We start from the raw sequence: 19,700 nt of genomic DNA, 5'->3' as shown, positions 1-19,700 counted from the left end.
GTAATGTTGCAGCTGAACTGATAATAGCTCCAGATGATGCTTCTTCGGTTTTTTCTCTAGAAGCCTTTAATAGATACGCATATAATAAGCATGCACCAATATCATACGTAACCCAGCATCTCATATGTGGCTATATTGGATCAATTCCCCAGGGTTACATAAGTCTCCAGTAGTCACTTTTTCTCATTTATTTCATAATCCATTTTTAATTGAGATCACTGACTGTATAAGCCTTCAGAGGCCCTGCAAGTTTTAGTCCCCTTAGCAGATCTTTCCATTTCCAGGTGAGACAACAGTGCTCAGTAAAAAGGGTGGGAAATTATATTACCTTGGCAAGCAGAACTCTGTCACCTATGCCACCATCTTTTTGTTGAACTTACCTGTCTACAAGGATCTATGTGAGTTCTTTTTGGCTCTTGTTTTGTCACTAACTCATCTTAGTAGCTTTTTATCTCCCCTAGAAGTTCTTCAGTAACAAATCAAAACTCATGTACTTCAGAACACAATTCAAACCTTGTGTTTCAGAATATAGTGGAAAACCTACTATTGTCCGTGGTGATTTGTGGTTCCCAGTAGCATAAATTAGCTTCACTTCTCTTCATGGATCATATTTTCTAAGACTTCTGAGTGGTAGCTCTGCTGTGGCCATACTCCAACCCTTCTGTTTCTTGGGCTGCAGAAATGTGAGTCTTTCAAATAAATTTGCTTTTGGTCCTGCCAAAGCCTTTGAGAGATTCCCTGCTCAGGACAGGTGTGTGCCACTGTTGTTGAAAGGATGTAACCAAAGGTGGATTTCTGTGAGGCTCTGTCTCAGCTGGTTTAGGATGTTTGAACTCCCTACCTGTGCTTCTACTCTCTCTCCTAAGCAATTACTCATTGCCACTGTTTTGTTCTTGCATAAGTTTCTAACCTTTGTGAGGCTGTGCTAAAACCAACGTTTAAGTGCTTTGCATTAAAAATAGCCCATTCTTTATGGCAGTGGGGAAAAGAGCTTGGAGTTTTTTTAAGCATGTGTGTCATAGTACTGAAGTTTGTCAGGCCATCACCTCTTCAAACTGGAACCACTTTTAGTGTTTGCACTTCAGCTGCTAGTACACGCAGAAGTGGTTTTTGCTTTGTTCTGTTCTTTACACACATGGGGCAAATGAAGGTTGATGTACTTCTGGTATGTCCTAATTTTTCAGAGCTTACTTAAAATCCATGTATTCTTTCCACATAGTATTATTAAATATGGTGTGGTATAACTGGCATATGTGTCTAAAGTCCCTTTCCCTCCAACTACTTCTATCCCCAGTTGAACAAGAGATGCATGCGTTCCTATGATTTGATTTACTCCCTTTCTGGATAGGGATTTTGCCTGTAGCAGTAGCACAATCTATGTCCCTGTTCTCTAAAGCAGTAAATGTTTCTTTTCTTTCAGGCACACAGCACCAATTATAAGCATTCCAGAACACAACAGTATTTTCCTTACTATCCTTCTTTACATACACATATCTTGAGAACTGGATATATGTCTCTGTTCAAGAGAAAATGAGTGAACAGCCTGCAGAGTGCTAACAAATGATCCTTATTAGTTTTATCCATAAATGCATTATTCTTGTCAATAGAAGCTATGCAAAAATGAGTTTTGATAAGTAAAAGAGGTTTGCTTTCACTTGTTTTTCTTGCATATTTCTCATATAAGTAGGCTGTCATTAGTAGCTTTAAAAAGAATTTTTTTTGCTGCTTCACTACTGCATTTAAAACCTGTAGCTGTAGCTTTTGGTTATGCCTGTAGCTTAGTGCCAACTTGTTTAGCTTTACTTCACCAAAGGAAAAGCACATAGAGAAAGAAAAGAAGGAATGCAAGATAAACTGAGTGTTAACAGCACCTCTGTGACGTCTACAGGGTTTATGGTAAAAAGTATTTAACTGTAATTGTTGGGGTTTTTTTGCCATGGTGGGTGTGAAACGGCCAGGATTAAGAGAAGAAACAAGCATTTCCGAAGTCACACAACAGCCTGAAAAACAGATCTCACAGTAGATACAGGAACATTCGAACAACATGGGAGTGCATTTGTGGCTGCTAGTAATAGCCCTTCCAGAATACAAAACTCACTCCCTCATTCTATAGATCACTGTTTTACTGGGAATTGTGCCCGCTTGAACAGGTACTGAATTTTGCACAATGTCTTAGAATATTTGAAAGTGAAAGCTCAAGCTGTTATGTTTTAGGCTGAATTTATAGATGAATTTCTATCTAATTTAGAGAATCCTCACCTAGATTAGGTGCTTTATATCTTGAATACTTCTGTCACTTCATCCCCTACTTAATTACTTTCTTTCTTCCCTAATTGAGTTTAGGGTAATAATTTTGATAACTCAGACACCATCTGGCATGGGAATATAGATTTCACAAGAAGAAAGCAGCAGAATAGCATTTGAAATTCGGCTGTATTTGTTTCCTCTCTCTTTTTAAGAGAAATAGTAAAATCCAGGCATGAAAATATTGTCATTTCACAATTTTCAAAGAAACATGCACCATAACAAATCCAGTGGTGTATAACTACAGAGTGTACTTTAGAATTCCTTACACATACTCATTCTGTTAAATAAAATAAATAATAACATGGTTGTAGCTATGCGATTGAGGCTTGAAATGAGGCTTATTTTCACATCTGTTGTGTGCAGCTGATAAAAGCCAGTCGGTTAGATTAGATATACCTGGGCTGCTCGGGGCTGAGTTTGGAAGGCATGAATTGATGAAAATTCATTACATAAGCATTTTACATTGCTTAATCCATAGAGCAGGATCAGCATCAGACTATTATGAGGGATTACAGTCTGCACAGCCACACAGAGGATGAATCTAAAATTTGCAGAAATTTCAAAATGAAGAAGGGAATTGGGAAATGCTGGGCTCTGAAATTAAGGCATTAAGGATCTTCAGAACCTGCTTAAGAACCAGATCCAAAATGCCTGAACAAGAGAAGCATAAAAAGGGGAAAAAAAAATCTCAAAAAGGGAAAAGGCACAACCATGAAATTAAATACATGGTAATTGATATCTAACAGATTTGGAGGTTTTTATATTGTTGGTAGACTTAAAGACTTAAACTGCTTTGTAAGTGCTGTAGTGTAACAGAATGGAATTGATATCACTTTACTTTGATTTGAGCATTTTTTCTTGGGGTCTGGAAACCTGTGTGCCCTAACCCTAAGAGTTACACCTCAGGGTGTGCTGGGTAGGTATCTGTTAAAATAACATGTTTTTCAGTATAAAACTTTCCCTGCAGATCTTTCTCAAGGGTAATTCCAACAAAAATAAGCAAAGCAAGCAGTAATTCAAATGATTGACCATACACCCTTGCTAGTTTTGTGTGTTTATTTATCTGGTGTAATACCGTTGTCTTACAAGTTCTGCTCATGTTTACCACGGGGTATTTAGTGCTCCTTTAAATGCCCAGCAACACTTATGATTGCGTTAGTCATCACTCCTCAGGCAGAATTGATGGCTCCACCTTAGCTGTCACAAGTTTGTCACAGGTGCTTGCCCTTCCGTTTACCTACCCTAGCTGATGTGTCTGTTGTTACAGAATGTACCTATCGTAGTAAAGCACAAGTAATTTGAAGAGTTGTAATAAAAAACTGGAATTGCTAGTTCAAAGTGTTCAAAAGTCATAATTCACAATGTCTAAAATTACAAGGTTTTAAGAGCTTTGTCTCCTGATTTTTTTTGTTGTGACAGGTAGTGTTTTTTTTCAGCTCTCTCCTGTTGAGGTAAAATGAGATTTTACTGCAAAGGAAACAAACTAGCCAAAACCACTGATATTTTCTCATGTAACTTCAAGATTTGACTTTCCAGTATATCTAAGATATTGCGAGACTTTAAACACAATTTTAAGAACTGTCAATGCTGAATACAGGCAGCAAATTATTTGCTCACTGTTACATCTTGTGTGCATCTTAATGTTCCAAGCTGGAACAAGATTAATGACTGTCACGTAGCAGTAGAGTAGAATAGACCTACGTGGTCTTTGGGCAAGTCTGGAATTTTACTTTCCCTCTTGATTTGATTCAGGAGAAGAAAGGAAAGCATTGTCTCAGGGAATTTACAATAAATACTTGTGCTTATCAAATAAGAAACTCAATTGTTTCCGTAGAAGGTACTAATATAAGGTGCTAGTATGAATTTTAAATATATACCTGGTGAAGTTACTGTTTCTGAGAACAGGAAAGACTGTCTTTCAGAATATAAGAAATCACATTCAAATGTCCTGCCAAGTGGAATTTTACCGTAAGGGACAGTATACATCTTACATACTGACAGAAATACAGGTTTTTCTTCAGAGGAGCACATGAAGTTAGAACTGGTACAGCTCAATTTCTGTACGATTTTAATGATAGTTAAGACCAGAACAAGGCATGATATAAAAAGTAAATTTGATAGTAATACCACAAAAAAGTATTCTTATATTGTCTGCTTCAGTTTTTCCTGAGCAGATGATTATAACTTGAAAGTAGGGAAGGCTGTATTTTATTATTTGCTGTAAGGGTGTGTATTGCAGCTGGCTGGTCTCAGAATGAAAAGGGTGAAGTAAGCGGTGTCCTTCAAGCATTCACTCCTCAGCCTTATCTTATATCCGTTCTTAGCAGCTGATCCCTCTCTCTAGATTAATTCAACTTACTACGTACATAATGGAATATGTAATTGAAAATAATGAATAAGACCCTTCCTTTTACCTCAAACAAGATGGGAGTAGTTATGAAGGGGACCTACTTTTATTTTCTCTCTCTTATTTCCCCCCTCTCCCCATTGTTGTTTCTTTTTTAGCTTGACCTTTAAAGGAGTTCTACAGTTGCAGCATTTTTTTGTAAAGCTGATCTATTGTTTGTGTTTCTTTTTCCCGCATGTCTGATTGTTCTTTAGGCATAAGGTGTGTTGATTCAGCGTTTTTTATATGAAACAATTTTGGCCAAGTCTCCATCTATTCTGCTAGACTTCAAGACAACAAAAGATATTTCAAATGATAGAAATAAACCTGTAATTACAGTAACAAAGGAAGATGGATAGGTATTTTAAGTCTATCAACATCAAGAAAGGGTAATTGCAAAACTGTAATTGACCACTACACACAACCCATTTACTCCTAAACACAAGAATTTTTGTAAAGGTCTCCACCTTCATCTTCCCTTTAGCTCAACACAAAAACTCAACATAGACATCAATTAGTTCATAGATAAGTCACTGTAGAAAGGCTATCGCTGTCAGCTCTGATCACAGGCTACTTAACTTATTAAATTGCCATATTGTAGTATTTCATTTGTACTTATTAAAGAGGTCTCCCACAGTGTACTGTACTTTTGAGATAAATTCCTGGAGGTAATGAAAACTTAGAAAACAAGAGATCTTGTTGAAAAAGAAAAAAGAGAAGAGAACGTGTTTATTTAAATACATACAGATCCTATTAATATTGAGCACTGCTGCCCAGATTGAGTAAAGCAACTATATTTTAGAATAGTAAGTAATCATGTCAGTGGAACTTCACCTCAGTGTCATCTTCCACAAGTATAGGCATATTCTTTAGTATCCTTATGTAGGATCCTAAACATACAGTAAGATGTTTCTGTGCACTGGAGCAGAAATTTCAATTAGTCTCACAGATATACCTCATCTATTACAAGAGAAAATCTTTGTAGGCAGAACATCTAAATCTTCTTGTAAGTTGATGATATTTAACCCTAGTAAACTTGTGGCTGCTCAGAAAGGGAAATTTTCATTTGCTTGCTACACAGGAAGCTTGGCAGGTTTGTGATGGGGCACAGGGGATATGGCCCACGTTCTGACCTACCACAGAGCAGCACTGTGTATGTTTATGGTACAACATAACAATGACTAACAACACCATGCTGTATGCATGCAGAATATCATGAAATATTAGCCTATGCTTGTTTTCATCAAAGTCACTGAGTTTTTGCCTTTGAATCGCTTGAAATAGGGTTATGTTTCTGATATGCTGTCTTCACTTTTGCAACAAAACAGGAGAATCATACAGAGGAAATCTAGGTCTCCAGTTGAAATGAAATGTGTATTTACCTTATATATCTGATATAAAATTAATTCAGTACATACCTATTTGTTTGTAGAGGGAGCATCTTTAATGTATTAAAGCTAAATGGTTTTTAAAGAGGTAAGTGTTAAGTAAGTCAATGTGAAAAAGAGGTTCCATATTACATGTCAATGGAGTCCAGTTACCAAAACTATATATTGTAGTCCTGGGGTGGATATCTGGCCACAATTAAGCTAATTCTGAAACCACTGTTAATTTCCATGGGATTTCATGAGAATTAAGACTACATTTTCTACTTACTTTGTTTTAATTTCACTACTCCGTCTATGTATACTATGGGATTTGGAGATTTTAAGTAGAAAAGTAGTGTTTTATCAAACAGAATATATCCGCCAGCCATGGCTTCCTATTTGGAAAACATGGTGAAATAAGAAAATGTGAAAATCTATTTAGGATTCTACCAAACTGTATGGACAACTCATTGCTGTTTGATGTAGTTGTAACTTCTGCAGGTAATCTAACTAGTTGCTTTTAATTTATTTGAAAATATTGTTCTAGCGTTAGGGTTTTTTTTTAATATATGACTTATTTTTCTATCTACTATCTTAAAATGCTTTGTGTTTCATTTCTGATGTCATAGCCATGACAAGTAAGCAACCATCTGCATCACTGCTGTGATGTTTTTTTTCTCTGCCAAGTGTATTAGAAATTTTGCTGTATATATAGTACATGACGATCTGTTATGACATATTTCTTCATGAGGAGGGTGGGAAACTAACTCATGAGTTATTTTATCGCTTGTCATCGGTGAAGATAAATGTCATAACACTGATCAGCCTTCATGTGTTCTGAATGTGCTGTTATTTGCATTTTCCCCTCACTGTTCTTCAGGACTGAAGTGGCTGAAATGACAGGTGCAGCAAATGAAAAGGGCTGAGAATGTGTGGGGAAAATAGAAGACTCAATACTGAACGATATTAATATCTTATGCACTGCTATGTCACCAGTAAAATAACACTGATGAATTTCATAACATATTAAACTAGAAGTATAAACTTGAAATATTTCTGTCTGCATGCGTAATATTCAGGTACATTTAGAAAGAAGAGAAACCATTGTTTTAAAAGTTGATTCTTTGCTACTTGCCTTTAGATATATCTGTGCTCATATCTATTGCTAGTGGTTAGAGCTCTGTAAGATTTTAAGGTTCTTACAGATGTGGTTCCTGCTAAGGAAGAAATTGTGTGGTGCAGAATTTGGATTTTTTTTATTTACTTACTCATTTATCCTTGAACAATCCTTGATGCTCAGTCAGTATTCAGGCAATCTCCTTTTTTCAGCAGCATCAATCAAAATACCAGTGCATAGTTCTCTGATGGCATCTCTGTGCCAAGGGAGATTAAGGGATATACAAGCTTTCCAGCAGGCTTCAGTAGCACCAACCAGCCTGAACTAATACAGCATTTCTGTATATGTGTTGAAAATTAACTTTTGAGATTGTGTGTAGCAGTGCTACCAGGTGACTTCTAGCATTACACATCAATTTTGCTATAGCTAAGTTTTAAACTATCACTTAGGAGCCTAAATGCTGGCTTTCAGAGGGGCTGACCACCTGCATTCCCTTAGATCATCCATTTTTAACCAAAGCCAGACTCAGTCATCTTTTCCTTTACTATTCATTGCTGTTTGATAAAAATCATTCAGGTCTGTTAATAGTAAGCCTGTGATGGACTGTGGTACAGTAGCTATATGGGAGCAGGTAGTTGTGTTACGGATTCCGTAAAGATCTTCCCAATTCTTCGCACATTTCCTTATCCCTAAAGCAAATGTGCCTATGAATTCCCTTGATATTAAGCATATGTGGGCATGCCTTCTGTGTCATATAATTGTGAAAATGTGGAGAATTGCACACATAAATGTAATCTACTCACTGTGTGTGTTTAACTGTATTCTTGATACTATAGTTAACTGGGGTGGGAAGGCTATGACTGGTGACCAAGAATCATGTTCAGGAAATGAAGTTTTTATCTGGAGAAAGCGAGATAAGGAAAGGCTGAACAGGGAACCACGTAAAGATACTCCCTTGGAGTAGAGGGCCACATTTGGAGGTCACTAGGATTAATGGGCTGAATCTGTCCAGTGGAGTTTCAGCATATCTTTTAAGGGCACCAGGCTGGCTTGTCACAGAGCAGTTGTTACACTTTTTTCAGGTTGCAAGGAAACTTAGGTAAATGTTATGAAGAATATGCAAAACTCTCTCTTATCTTATTCTTATTAGAGATATTCTGGAAGAAATGAATGATTGCATTTTTCCTGTTATGCAGGGGTAGGAATTTTTTTTGCTCTAGCTAGTAGATGTCAGTGTGTATAAGTGCATTTCTTCTGAATGGTTGGCCTGATGAGGGTAAGGAAGGATATGCAAAGCAGACTCTCTTGCCCAGGTTCCCCAAATCCAAGTGCTGTACAATCAGGAAGTGCATTATAGCATCTATTGTTGCTTCAGCAGGGAAAGCGTGCTTTACATATGCAAATACTGCTCAGAAGTTTAACTTAATAATTATCAGCTGGAGACTCTATTGATGAGCAGCTGAGGCTAATCATCAGCAACAATCTGAATTAACTACTACTAGGCTTTGATTGAGCACACTTGTCTCATGCTTGTGGTTACTGTGGCAATTGTAGGAACCTATAGGTATTTTTATAATCTTTCCTAAGCTTATAGATAGATATTTCTTGTACTTTCTGTACTCTTAAAAAAAACTATTAAATGCTGTATTTTAGACTTTTCCCTTCCTATCTCTTCCACAGTGTTTTACTGAGCAGGAGCCAGCATAGAAGAGTTTCATTCTTTTACATCCCACTGCCATGAATGGCAGCCACAGCACTGTGTACAACTGCAGGGATCCATCTGGGCACATGCTTTACCTTAAAGAGCTTGTAATGGCTGCCTGCTATTGTTTATGTATCCTGCTTTATTGGGGCCTCAGAAGTTACCTTAACACCAAGCTCACACCTGAACATAAAGAAATCTGGGCATAAGATATCCAAATGGTTAATGAGAAAAGAGATACAGCTACTCAGTAGGAAATCTTCAAATTAAGAGGATCCCATTGTCTTCCCTCCCACTCCTACTCTACACCAGGGAGATTCAGCTGGCTACAAATACTAACCCTGCAGATATCATTCATATGCCTTTTCCTAAGTGTGCCTTATTATTCACATCACACTCCTACAGTCCCTCCACAGCTTCCCTTCTAATTATTCCCTGCTTGCCCATTCCTGTGAATAACCAGTGGCATTCACCCATATTCTTCCATTTAAGGCAGTTAGTAGTCCATCCTACTATGAATTAGATGTCTCGTTTTCCAGGAGGTGCCACAATTTATTTTAATTCATCTGGATTATAACTCTGAAGTTATATAATTGAGTTGCAGAAGGTTTCAGCTTTCGGGTAGAGACACCCACTAGACAGTGCTTTAGTGGAGGTTGTAGAGGGGAATGCTTCAGGGCAGAAGCAATCAGACTAGCTCTAACCAGCTCCATTGATGGTGTAAACAGAGTTGGATGCTTTGCACTGCAGAAGGTAAGAAGTGTTGCATGACCCTTTGGGTCAGCTAAGCTGGGGGAATGGTGACCTCTAACTGAATAATAACGTCTGCAACTGATCTAAAAGGGGTCATTTATTTGTGCCCCTAAGTGACCACTGCTAATTGTGATGTGGTTGTTTGTGACAAAAAGTCATTTCTAAGTGATGGCTGGTCATTGGCTCTGTAGAGAAGTTCTTCTGCCAAAAATGCTGTAGGCAGCACCTCTGAGCCTGGCTAGGGTGGTCAAGGACAGGAGGGGTATTGACCCTCCTCTCCTGTTACCAGATTACCTGCAGTATATTTGCGGAGTGTTGTAGGAGTTTTCCCTGCAATACCCTTTTGGTGTCTGAACATTTTAGTCTTGTGAGCTGTCACATGCGTCTTTACCTGCATGGAGAGTTTTTTGGGAAAAAAAGGGTAGATAATATCCCTCTAGCTTTGTGCAGAAAGAGAGCTTTCTTTTCTCCTTCATCTCCCCTACTTCCCTAACTGTTACAGAAAAAAAATCAGCCAAAAAATCAGCATCTTTACAGGAATGGGGCTTGGAGAAAGCAACAATTCATCAAGAGCACAGATGGCTTATTTAGAATCTAATAGGTATTAAACCATTATTTTCCCCAAGCTTTACTCCTGATATTGATAACGTGTTATCTTTGCCAAGTTCTCCTCTGATAGCATGTTCTGTTTGTCAAGCCAAGTCCCTGATAAAATCTTATTTTCACTCAGTGCTTACTCTGATAAGACATTATTTTCTTACATCTCCACTCCCAGTGGAAAGGAGGGAAACGTTATTTTTAGTCATTTTCTGGGGGAGGCATATATTTTGCCAAGGCAGTGCAAAGCAGGGAAACGAAGAATGAGAAGACAAGAAAAGAAAAAAAAAAGTCATTGTATTCTAGACAAGGGAATGAGCAAATAATTTTAAGACTTAGGGGCTTTTGTTTTAAATTTGCTAATAAGCTAACATTCATAACATTAGCTAATAAGCTGATATTTCATTTGAAAAAAAACCCAAACTATTAAAAAGAGCAATATCCATTTTCAGAAAATATGTATAATATATTTCGATTTCCTTTCCCTTTCTTCCTGTATTCTGTTGCTATGTGCTTTTGCTTTACCTAGAGTCTTTCATTGTTTACCATCCCTATTATTCCTGTTAGAAGCACCAGAATTATGTTCACTCAGCCAACACATAAACAGCTTTCTGCAGCTATGCAATGGGATGCCATCATTGACAGTACAGTGGCTAACTCCAAGACACAACCGCTTCCTCATCTAGTGTGCAGAGCAAATACAACAATGTGGAGAGTGGTTCTTGGACCACTCTGCTAAGTTAATTAAAGAGACTTGAAGGTGTGTCTTGAACAAGGCAGAGGAGAGTAGAAAGAAAAGTTTGTAGTTTATGAAAAACTTTGTAGTTTATGAAGTCAAATCTGCCCTGGGTAATTGTTTCTGTCTCTACTACTGAGTTCATAACACGTAGTTCATGACTACATGATATTCATAAAACAAAGCTATTACAAGTGTCTGCTATTTTTCCCCATTTTCTGGGTTTCCAGCTTGCAGACTCTTGCATTACAGAAACCTTAAGCATATATTGTTACATATGCAGATGATGAGGTCTGTCCTTTGAGCAAATGAAGTGCAAAAAAGGTGCTTATTTGTTGAAACACTACATCAGAACTCAATTGTGCATTCCAGCCTGGTATTTTCTTTTGGTATTAATGACTCCAAACTTCCCTGTCCTGCCTGTAAGGAGAGACTGGTAGCACCACGTTTCCCTCAAATAACTTTGAAGAATAAGTCACTGATCGTTGTGCAGTGTTCAGGTGTTATAGTGATGAGCATCATAGGCCAATAAGGGAATAAATAAGTCCTTTTGCAGAGCAGGGTATGTGAGGTCACAAACTGAATGATGAGCTGAAAAAAAGCTACCGAACAGCTGTGAGCACCATCTACCCTGTGCACTCAGTGATGCCAGGGTTCTCTGGAAAGAAAGTGGTGATCATGCAATTAATGATCCTGTCATCATGCTTAAGGGAATGACTGCAGGTTTTCCCTTCACCCCTCCCTTCTACACAGGTTCAACTTCACGCCTGAGTTCTCTTCCTCCTTCCTGATTCCTGAGCAGCGTAGGGCCAGGGAATGGTAGTTGTGCTCAGTTCATCACATGTTGTCTCTGCTGTTCCTTCCTCCTCAGGAGAGAGCTCCTCACGCTATTCCACTGCTCCACCATGGGGTCTCTCACTGGAGAGTCCTCCATGAACTTTTCCAACATGAGTCCCTCCCACAGGCTGCAGTTCTTCATGAGCTGCTCCAGCGTGGGTCCCTTCCATTGTGTCACAAGTCCTGCAGCGTGGGCTCCTCTCCATGGGGCCACAGGTCCTGCCAGGAGCCTGCCCCAGCACGTTTCCTATGGGAACACAGCCTCCCTGCTCTAACATGGGGTCTTCTGTGGGCTGCAGGTGGATATCTGCTCCAGCATGGACTCTGTGGGCTGCAGGGGACATCTTGCCTCACCCTGGGCTGCACCACAGGCTGCAGGGGACTCTGCTGCACTGCCTGAAGCACCTCCTCCCCTTCTTCTTGACCAGCTTTGGCATCTGCAGAGCTATTCCTCACTTATTCTGCTTGCCCTTGGCCAGCAGTGGGTCTGTCTTGGAGCTGGCTGACATTGGCTCTATTGGACACAGAGGAAGTTTGTAGCAGCTTCTCACAGAAGCAACCCCTGTAGGCTCCCAGCTATGAAAAACTTGCCACTTTGCAAACATGATGTTCCGTGGGTGTAGGGTTTTTCTCTGTGATACGTTTAATTTCCAAATCCACTGAATATAGAGGGCTGTCTTGTTCAAGGAAAGGGGAGTAGGAAAGTATCTGCCTGTGTATGTATATTGCAGTAGGCAATAATGTGATGCTTGAAGTGAGGCTGGCCTGCAGTGGGAATTAATGGTTCAGGTTTGGATTGAATAAAACATGTTAGCATGTGAGTAAGTACCGTTAGTAGCGGTGGAAGTGAACAAAGATTTAGCACTTAAAGGACAAGCTGAAGGGCTTAAGTGCAATTACTGTTGCCAAAGTCTAAGGCTGGTGGTTGATGGGCATCTGGTGTGGAAACAGTCCTTGCAATGAACATGTAATTTAGCACATATGCTGTCCGTGCCAAATACCAAGAAGGGCTTAATATTTACTATTATAAAATAATACTTATTATATGTAAATAAGCTGATGGGAGAAGCTTTTCTGTTAGAGCTGAGGAAATTTGTTTGAGCAGTATGAAACATTTGGTTGCCATTTCTTGCACTGTTTCTGTCTAGTGGGCATCAGCCTTCAGTGTGCTCACTGTGACATCCTTCAGTGGCACAACTTTCTACCACTGAAACTTGGAAGCATAAGCTTATAATTGCCTCATGTCACGTTAGAATGAAGAAGTTCTGTGTTCACAGATCTGTAGTAAATTGCTTAGACTATATTCCACTATTACGATGTTTTTCTGGGGAAGGTTTTCTACTTCCAGCTGAGATCACACTTCAGTGATTCAGAAAAAGGTGTCAGAGAAAAAAAATGCTTTAGTGAATGTGGGGATAGTCACCTTGGGATGCCTTAGCACCTACTCTTGGAGGTATATGTCTTAAAGTTGCAAACTGTTAACAAAAAGGATTTCATTCATAGCTGCCTGTAAAACCAGTACCTACCAGAGCATCCAACTGAGCAGAAGTGCATAGAGTACTAAGGTTTTAGATGATTAAAGCTGAGCTAGAGCTCCAAAGGAAAAGGAATAGTTTATTTGCTTACACAGAGCTTTAATGTCTCCACAGTCCTGACCGCAGTCGTCTTATTTTTCTTTCCCTTGGGTTCCATGGAGTTTTCTACGATGATCTGTATGGAGAAAAAAGTAATTGGAATGAACTTCAAATGATTTTGCTCTTGGTCTTAACAGAGGGAAATTCATGAGGGTAGTTGCTTGCTATCCCCGTTCTTTCTGCAGAATGTTGGCTTTTGGTTAAAATTGTTATACTGATAGTCCTCAAAGCATGCAGTGATAATGTGAATTTTCAAATGTGAAAAAATGTGAAATGGGGGAGTGGTGTTTTCTTGTGTCTGTAGTCAGACAGACTGAAATACTGTCTGTGAGCAGCATAACTTGCTCTTATCTCAGATGTGATAGGACAAGGGGTAATGGGTTAAAATTTAACAGGGGAAGTTTAGATTGGATATAAGGAGGAAATTCTGTCCTGTTAGGGTGGTGAGGCACTGGAATAGGTTGCCCAAGGAGGTTGTGAATGCTCCATACCTGGCAGTGTTCAAGGCCAGATTGGACGAGGCCTTGGGTGATATGGTTTAGAGCAATGTGTCCCTGCCCATGGCAGGGGGGTTGGAACTTGATGATCTTAAGGTCCTTTCCAACCCCAACTATTCTATGATTCTATGATTCTATGCAGCCTAGAGTTCAGTGTCATCAGTTAATTCATTATAAAGGCATTACATGCTATTAGATGGGATGAATAATATCTAAAACACATAGAAATATCTAGAACTTATAAAAAGGCCAAAACCAAGTAGTTTGCACTTATAAGAGCAAAAGAAATATAAAAAATTAAGGAAAAATAGCACACAACATGCTACATAAATTTACCTGTGTTGATTAGTTCTTATCAAAATTTTAAGCATTTGAGTTCACATGAGGGTCATCTGAGAAACTTGGTATCCCTGCCTCTGTACTTGTCTTCTCCTCTGAATCTGGGTGAAATTCTCTTTCCTACACTCTGCTTCCTTCTCCCTTATCCGCCTCTGCAGTTAACCTTTGGCTAAACTTTGTTTTCTCTGTGGGTCTTCCCCGGCAAGCTTCCAATGCCACTGAGTCCTTTTCAGGACTATCACCTCTCCAAGTCTGGTAACTACAAAACAAGAAACTTGATGTTAATATTTATCTTTTATGTTTTGTATGTAAGAAAATTCCACTGCTTCAGTCTTTATTCTTTAAAGTAAATTATGCTGGTTTGCTTTCTATAGGCTTTATTTCTTCTAGTGTCTTAAGGTGCTCTGCTTAAGTAAGGTTTAATGAAGTCTCTTGCTTTAAACAGAGTTGACTTCACGTTTGCAGAAGCGTTCAATAATCCATAGAATTCATAACTTGCATATTATCAAGCTTTCTGAATTGTCGGACCAACTGTGATGATAAGTCATTGACTGCTGTCAACCATGAAATAATTACTCAGGTTTGGGTTTGGTTTTGTGGACAAGGGAATTTCACAGATCATTTTTATTTCTTTGGTACAGTTGTATTAGCACAAAGAGTCTGAAGTAAAAGGCTTGAAACCCACACAAAAAAAAATAAATCCGAGACTTTCAAGGCCCCAAATTAAGCCCAAACGAATAATAAAAATTTATAGCTTTTTTATTATTTATTGCACCATTCAAAATTTTACTACTTGGTTCAGAGCACAGCAATGTTTCTTGAAGTGATCCCTGGGAGATCTTCTGTCCTGAAGTCATTCAGACCTTGTTATGTGTTATGTTACTTTATTTTGATTTAGATTGGTTAAAAAGTGTCTAGATATCAGTTCAGAGCACTCTGCCAGTTACCTGAAACTATGAAATTCAAGTGCAGTGCAGTCAGTTTAACTCTTATACCAAGCAGCACACACAGTCAAGTATTAGTGGTCCCTTACATTAGCTCACTTACTATTTTTTCAAAGATGGAGTGACGAGAATAAGAAGAGATAAATGACATCTGTGTCATACTGGATATTCACCAAGTAGGGAGTGAAACCTTTGACTAGATTTGCATTGTAATTGTATGTCTGATGCTAACACAGATTGTTTGGTGTATGGGTAAGTGGGGGTGCTTGTTTTCTTTGTATCTGAGAGTATCTACACAATATACTCTTGCTGTCCAGGAATGGGAATGCAATATAATCACATCCAAATGAGTTTTATTCTTTCTAGCTTGGGTATCAGCAGCTGAGAAATAACACAATTTCACTTCCATGCCTTCCAATCTGGATGGAGAAAGATAATTCTGCATTTTATTTCTCTTCTAATTATAGCATATTTCTGTCCCTAATGTTGACATTTCTCTATTTTTGCATCCATGATTTTCATGCTCTTCAAATCTGTCATTTAATTTTTAATAACTATTTGCTTGAGCATTCACGTTCCAAAATACCAGTGGCCAAACTTTCAGAATCCGACTTGAGACATTTTTGAAGCTCAGATTTATCTATAAGCTTCGTTAATACTAAAAATAAATAAATTAGATTTTTATTTTCTGGAAGAGAGTCTGCAAACCAAATGCAAGATAGTATATACAAATGGTGCATTAAAACAGGATAGCTATTTATATAGAGAACAGGAAGTGTGTATACGTCAACAATGGGAGTTAGCATTGTGGTTTTGATTTCTATAGCTGTTTTTTTCATGAGCTCAGTTTAGAGGACTGCTCACCATTCATGTAGATGTGAAACAACGGAAGAGAACAAGCAATGAGCAGTTCATTATAGCAGGGAGATAGTTTTGAGTCAGAAGTTGAGAAAAGTACTTGGTAAGGAGAACTGATAAACAAAAACTGTGATGTCCATTTTCTGAACCAGCCAGGATGGTGTTTATTTGATAAAGCCAAAGGAACTCTCTGCATGGAAAATATTAAATAGCAAACTTTTTCTTTTAATGTAAGCAGGTAGAAAGTTATTTCAGAGAAATGCCTTAGTATATGATATTCACCTATCTTCACTGTAAAGAAATGTCTTGTTGATTATGACACTGTAGATAACTCTTCCCATATTTTGCTTTGTTTCAATTTGATTTCAGTTGAACATTTTAAACCAGTAGTTTAGTTTGAGGGTTTGTTACCACCCATCAAGCATTTCTAATCTGTGTATGTAAAATTGTATTAAAGTTACATGAAAATATGTCTCCTTTGAGAACACATCAGTTACATCCCTATTTACTCCCTTATGTTTTGGCAGCAATAATGTACTGTGAGGTGATGGCAGACTGTGCTGCAGTTGTCTTTGGCTATGGATTTTGGGTTTAGGTTATTATTATTTTTTTTTATATACTTTATTTCTAGCTCAGTATTTAATGCTGTTTTTAAAAAATGAAGATAACTTTTGAAAATGTGAAAATGAAGTGTTTCCTGTTTCTGGAATGTAACTTTTTAGTTAAATGTTCTGGATTGAACCATTGTGATTTTTTTTTTTAAATTCTCTTGTTGTCTTTTTCAGCCAAAATACTTTCCAGAATTTGCCCTACATGTATATTGAATGTTTCTGTCCTTCTGAGCTTCTCATTTCTCAGCAAGCACATAATACTGTGCTGCTGAATAAAAACCATCTGCTCCTCACATGTGAATCAGCTGGGGACACTGTTTGGCGCAAAATGGTAACCAAAATGCTGTAGCTTGACTGTAAAAGAAATGGGGAATAGGAAGATTATTTTGTCTTGCATACATTTCTAAAATATATGTAGCTGTATAGTAATTGCTTTCATATTAAATTCTTCTAGTCTTGACTGTCTTCCCAGACCAGAGACTGGCAGGCAGCCCTATCCAGAACAAAAGAAACACATGCTTATCTTTTAGTGTGGTTTTAAAATTAACAGGACCTGGAGCTCATAGAACTTTAACATTTGTCCAAGTTTACCGTGGTCTTAAGCATTACCTTGAAGTGTCAATTCTGTATAAAACGTGGCTGGATTTGAAACACATCCCTGCCTCACAGTGCTGGCATTAAAGGAAAACACAACTCCAACTATATTCTGAGAGAAGTGTTCTGTTTCCTCCTCTTGCAGATGGGAAGCCAGTGTCACTGTCTCCACTTGAATCCCAGCCCCACAGTCCTCGGTACACGGCGTCAAGCCAGCGGGAGCGCGAGAGCTTGGAAGTCCGCATGCGGGAGGTGGAGGAGGAGAACCGCGTGCTTCGCAAGCAGCTCAGCCTGGCACAGAGTCGCAGCCCCTCACACCACCGCGGCAATCACTCCAAAACCTACTCCATGGAAGAGGGGACAGGCGACAGCGAGAGCCTGCGGGCTGGCATTGTGGCAGGGAACAGCTCTGAATGTGGGCAGCAACCAGCAGTGGAAAAATGTGAGGTAAGTAAACAAAAGGAACCTGCCAGAAACAAAGTTTCTTAGATTTGATCCTTCAAGGACATTGCAGATCCCTATCTCCTTCCCTCTAAAACTTTCTGCTCAGAAACCAGCCTCTTTGAGGACTACTGAGTGCAACTTTTTAGATAATTTTTAATTATTCTTTAAAAAAACACACCTTTAAAACATTTAATCATCTGAATAGCTTTCAGGTTACTATTTGATCAGAGTTTTTTGTCTTTTTCATTCTTGTGTTCCCAAACCTGATGTAAAAATCAAAGCCTTGTTCCAAGCTGACTTCAATACAGCTGTGCTGATAAAACCTGTGGCAAACTGACCCCGTGCATTTCTAAATGAAAGCGCCACAGTGCTTTCAAAACCCTTATTCCTTTGTTTGTGTATCTGTGCTAGAAGAGTTCAGGGTTTACCATTAATTAAATTGTGGCTTATGGAGCCAGCCTGTGCTTTTGAGTCACTTACAGTAGTGTTTCTGGATGCTACTGTGGAATGACCTGCTTTGTGTGAGCTATGCAGAAGAGGTATGGTTAGCGGCAGAGAAGAGGAAGTCAGTTTCTAAGAAGATTTGGGGGTTTTCCTCTGGTTTGGTTTTATCCATTTTATGCCAGTAGTTTTGTGGATGGCATCCAGCTATGTAGTTGTCAGTTATGTGAATGATGACAGTTCCGAATATGGATAGATCCAAAGCAGGAAGCCTTGCTTAAAGGCCTTGTGCCAATCCCAGCTGGTGAAGATATCAAAAATAACTTCCTCCATTTATTTCTACAAAAAGGGTAATACTATATCACCTTTAATCTTGCTTTCTGACACTGGAAAGATAAAAGCTAAAAGAAAGTAAGTGGGAGTGAAAAAGAAGTCCTAATTATCTCTTTAAGTAAAGTCTATTTAATGGGCAAATATCCAGTATTGTCTAAGAATGAATTATTGCTTTCCATTTAGGCATCTTTGTCCAGCAGTGTGGAAGAAAAGAACCAACATTATTTTAAGGAGAGGGAAAAGGAGGTTTTTCATTTTCCCTCTTCCTAATACTGAGGGTCTGATTTTCTGCCCTGTGAGCACTTTGGCATTTATTTTAATGAGGAAAGTTCAGAACTTCAGTAAACAAACTTCACTTTTCACTTGTTTTCATGCCAAGCAGCAATGAGCTGAATCTCAGTTCTTGGTTTTTCAGTGTACCTACCAATCTGGGACACAAAAATAGCAGCTTAAAAGAGGAATAGTTTAAGTGGCCTTTCAGTTTATAATGTGTTTTCCCAATAAAATCTCTTGCACTGTAGGGTGTAGCATTGTGCTGAAGGCAATGGTTATATAAAACATGAAACCTCACTTTATTTGCTATGCCCCTATCTCACCACACACTATTTTCATAACAAAATAGCTTTTTTCAGTAATTCAGTAACAGCAATGGAAGTTAAAATTAAACTTCCTTATTATCAGATTTGCCAGGGGTGTCATCTTTTATCCTACTAGTGTAGATTCTGGTTCCGTGTTTATGTGAATGGTATCTGGACTACATTCACCCTGTGTTTCAGTGCTTCAAAGGTGTGAACTAGAATTTTTTTTGGCCTCTTACTCTGTAATATGTCACAGCAAGGGTCAACAACTTGGGAAGAAAAAGACAAGGTACCTGAGAAAAAGACTGGGCCATGGGGGAGAAGAGAGCTAGAAGTAGGGTGTTTCACTGAGTCAGTTCTTTGAGACTCACTGAAGGTAATTTCAGAATTACTTTGGAATGGTCTTTAGTGATGATTAAAGCATTTGCAAATGCATTTACAATGAATGGACATTAAATCTCTGATAAAGCATAATCTGTGGGATAATAATTTTGATCTATAATCAAATAGTAGTGGGTTTGTTGCATTCCAACCACTGCTCTATTGTATCACAGGATAGCTGTTCTGATGTTATAAAATGGATCGGCATTATATTACAAGACAAAAAATCAGTTCCAAACAGGGC

The 19,700-nt window shown here is 38.5% G+C and overlaps 1 protein-coding gene across 5 annotated transcripts in view; it reads left to right on the top strand.

Moving 5' to 3' along the window:
* The window catches only part of LARGE1 (LARGE xylosyl- and glucuronyltransferase 1), a 281,109-nt gene that overhangs the window by 121,521 nt on the left and 139,888 nt on the right, over positions 1-19,700 (top strand). For all 5 annotated transcript variants that reach the window (XM_061371803.1, XM_061371799.1, XM_061371800.1 and 2 more), the window contains one exon: positions 17,425-17,726. In XM_061371803.1, coding sequence (XP_061227787.1) covers positions 17,425-17,726 — 302 coding nt within the window. The remainder of the gene's footprint in view (positions 1-17,424; positions 17,727-19,700) is intronic.

This window comes from Neopsephotus bourkii, unplaced genomic scaffold (genome assembly GCF_033783945.1).
Source record: "Neopsephotus bourkii isolate Nb327-2 ecotype Australia unplaced genomic scaffold, CSIRO-AGI_Nbou_v1 NB_1589, whole genome shotgun sequence".
NCBI lineage: Eukaryota > Metazoa > Chordata > Aves > Psittaciformes > Psittacidae > Neopsephotus > Neopsephotus bourkii.
This window is presented reverse-complemented; position numbering and strand designations above follow the sequence as displayed.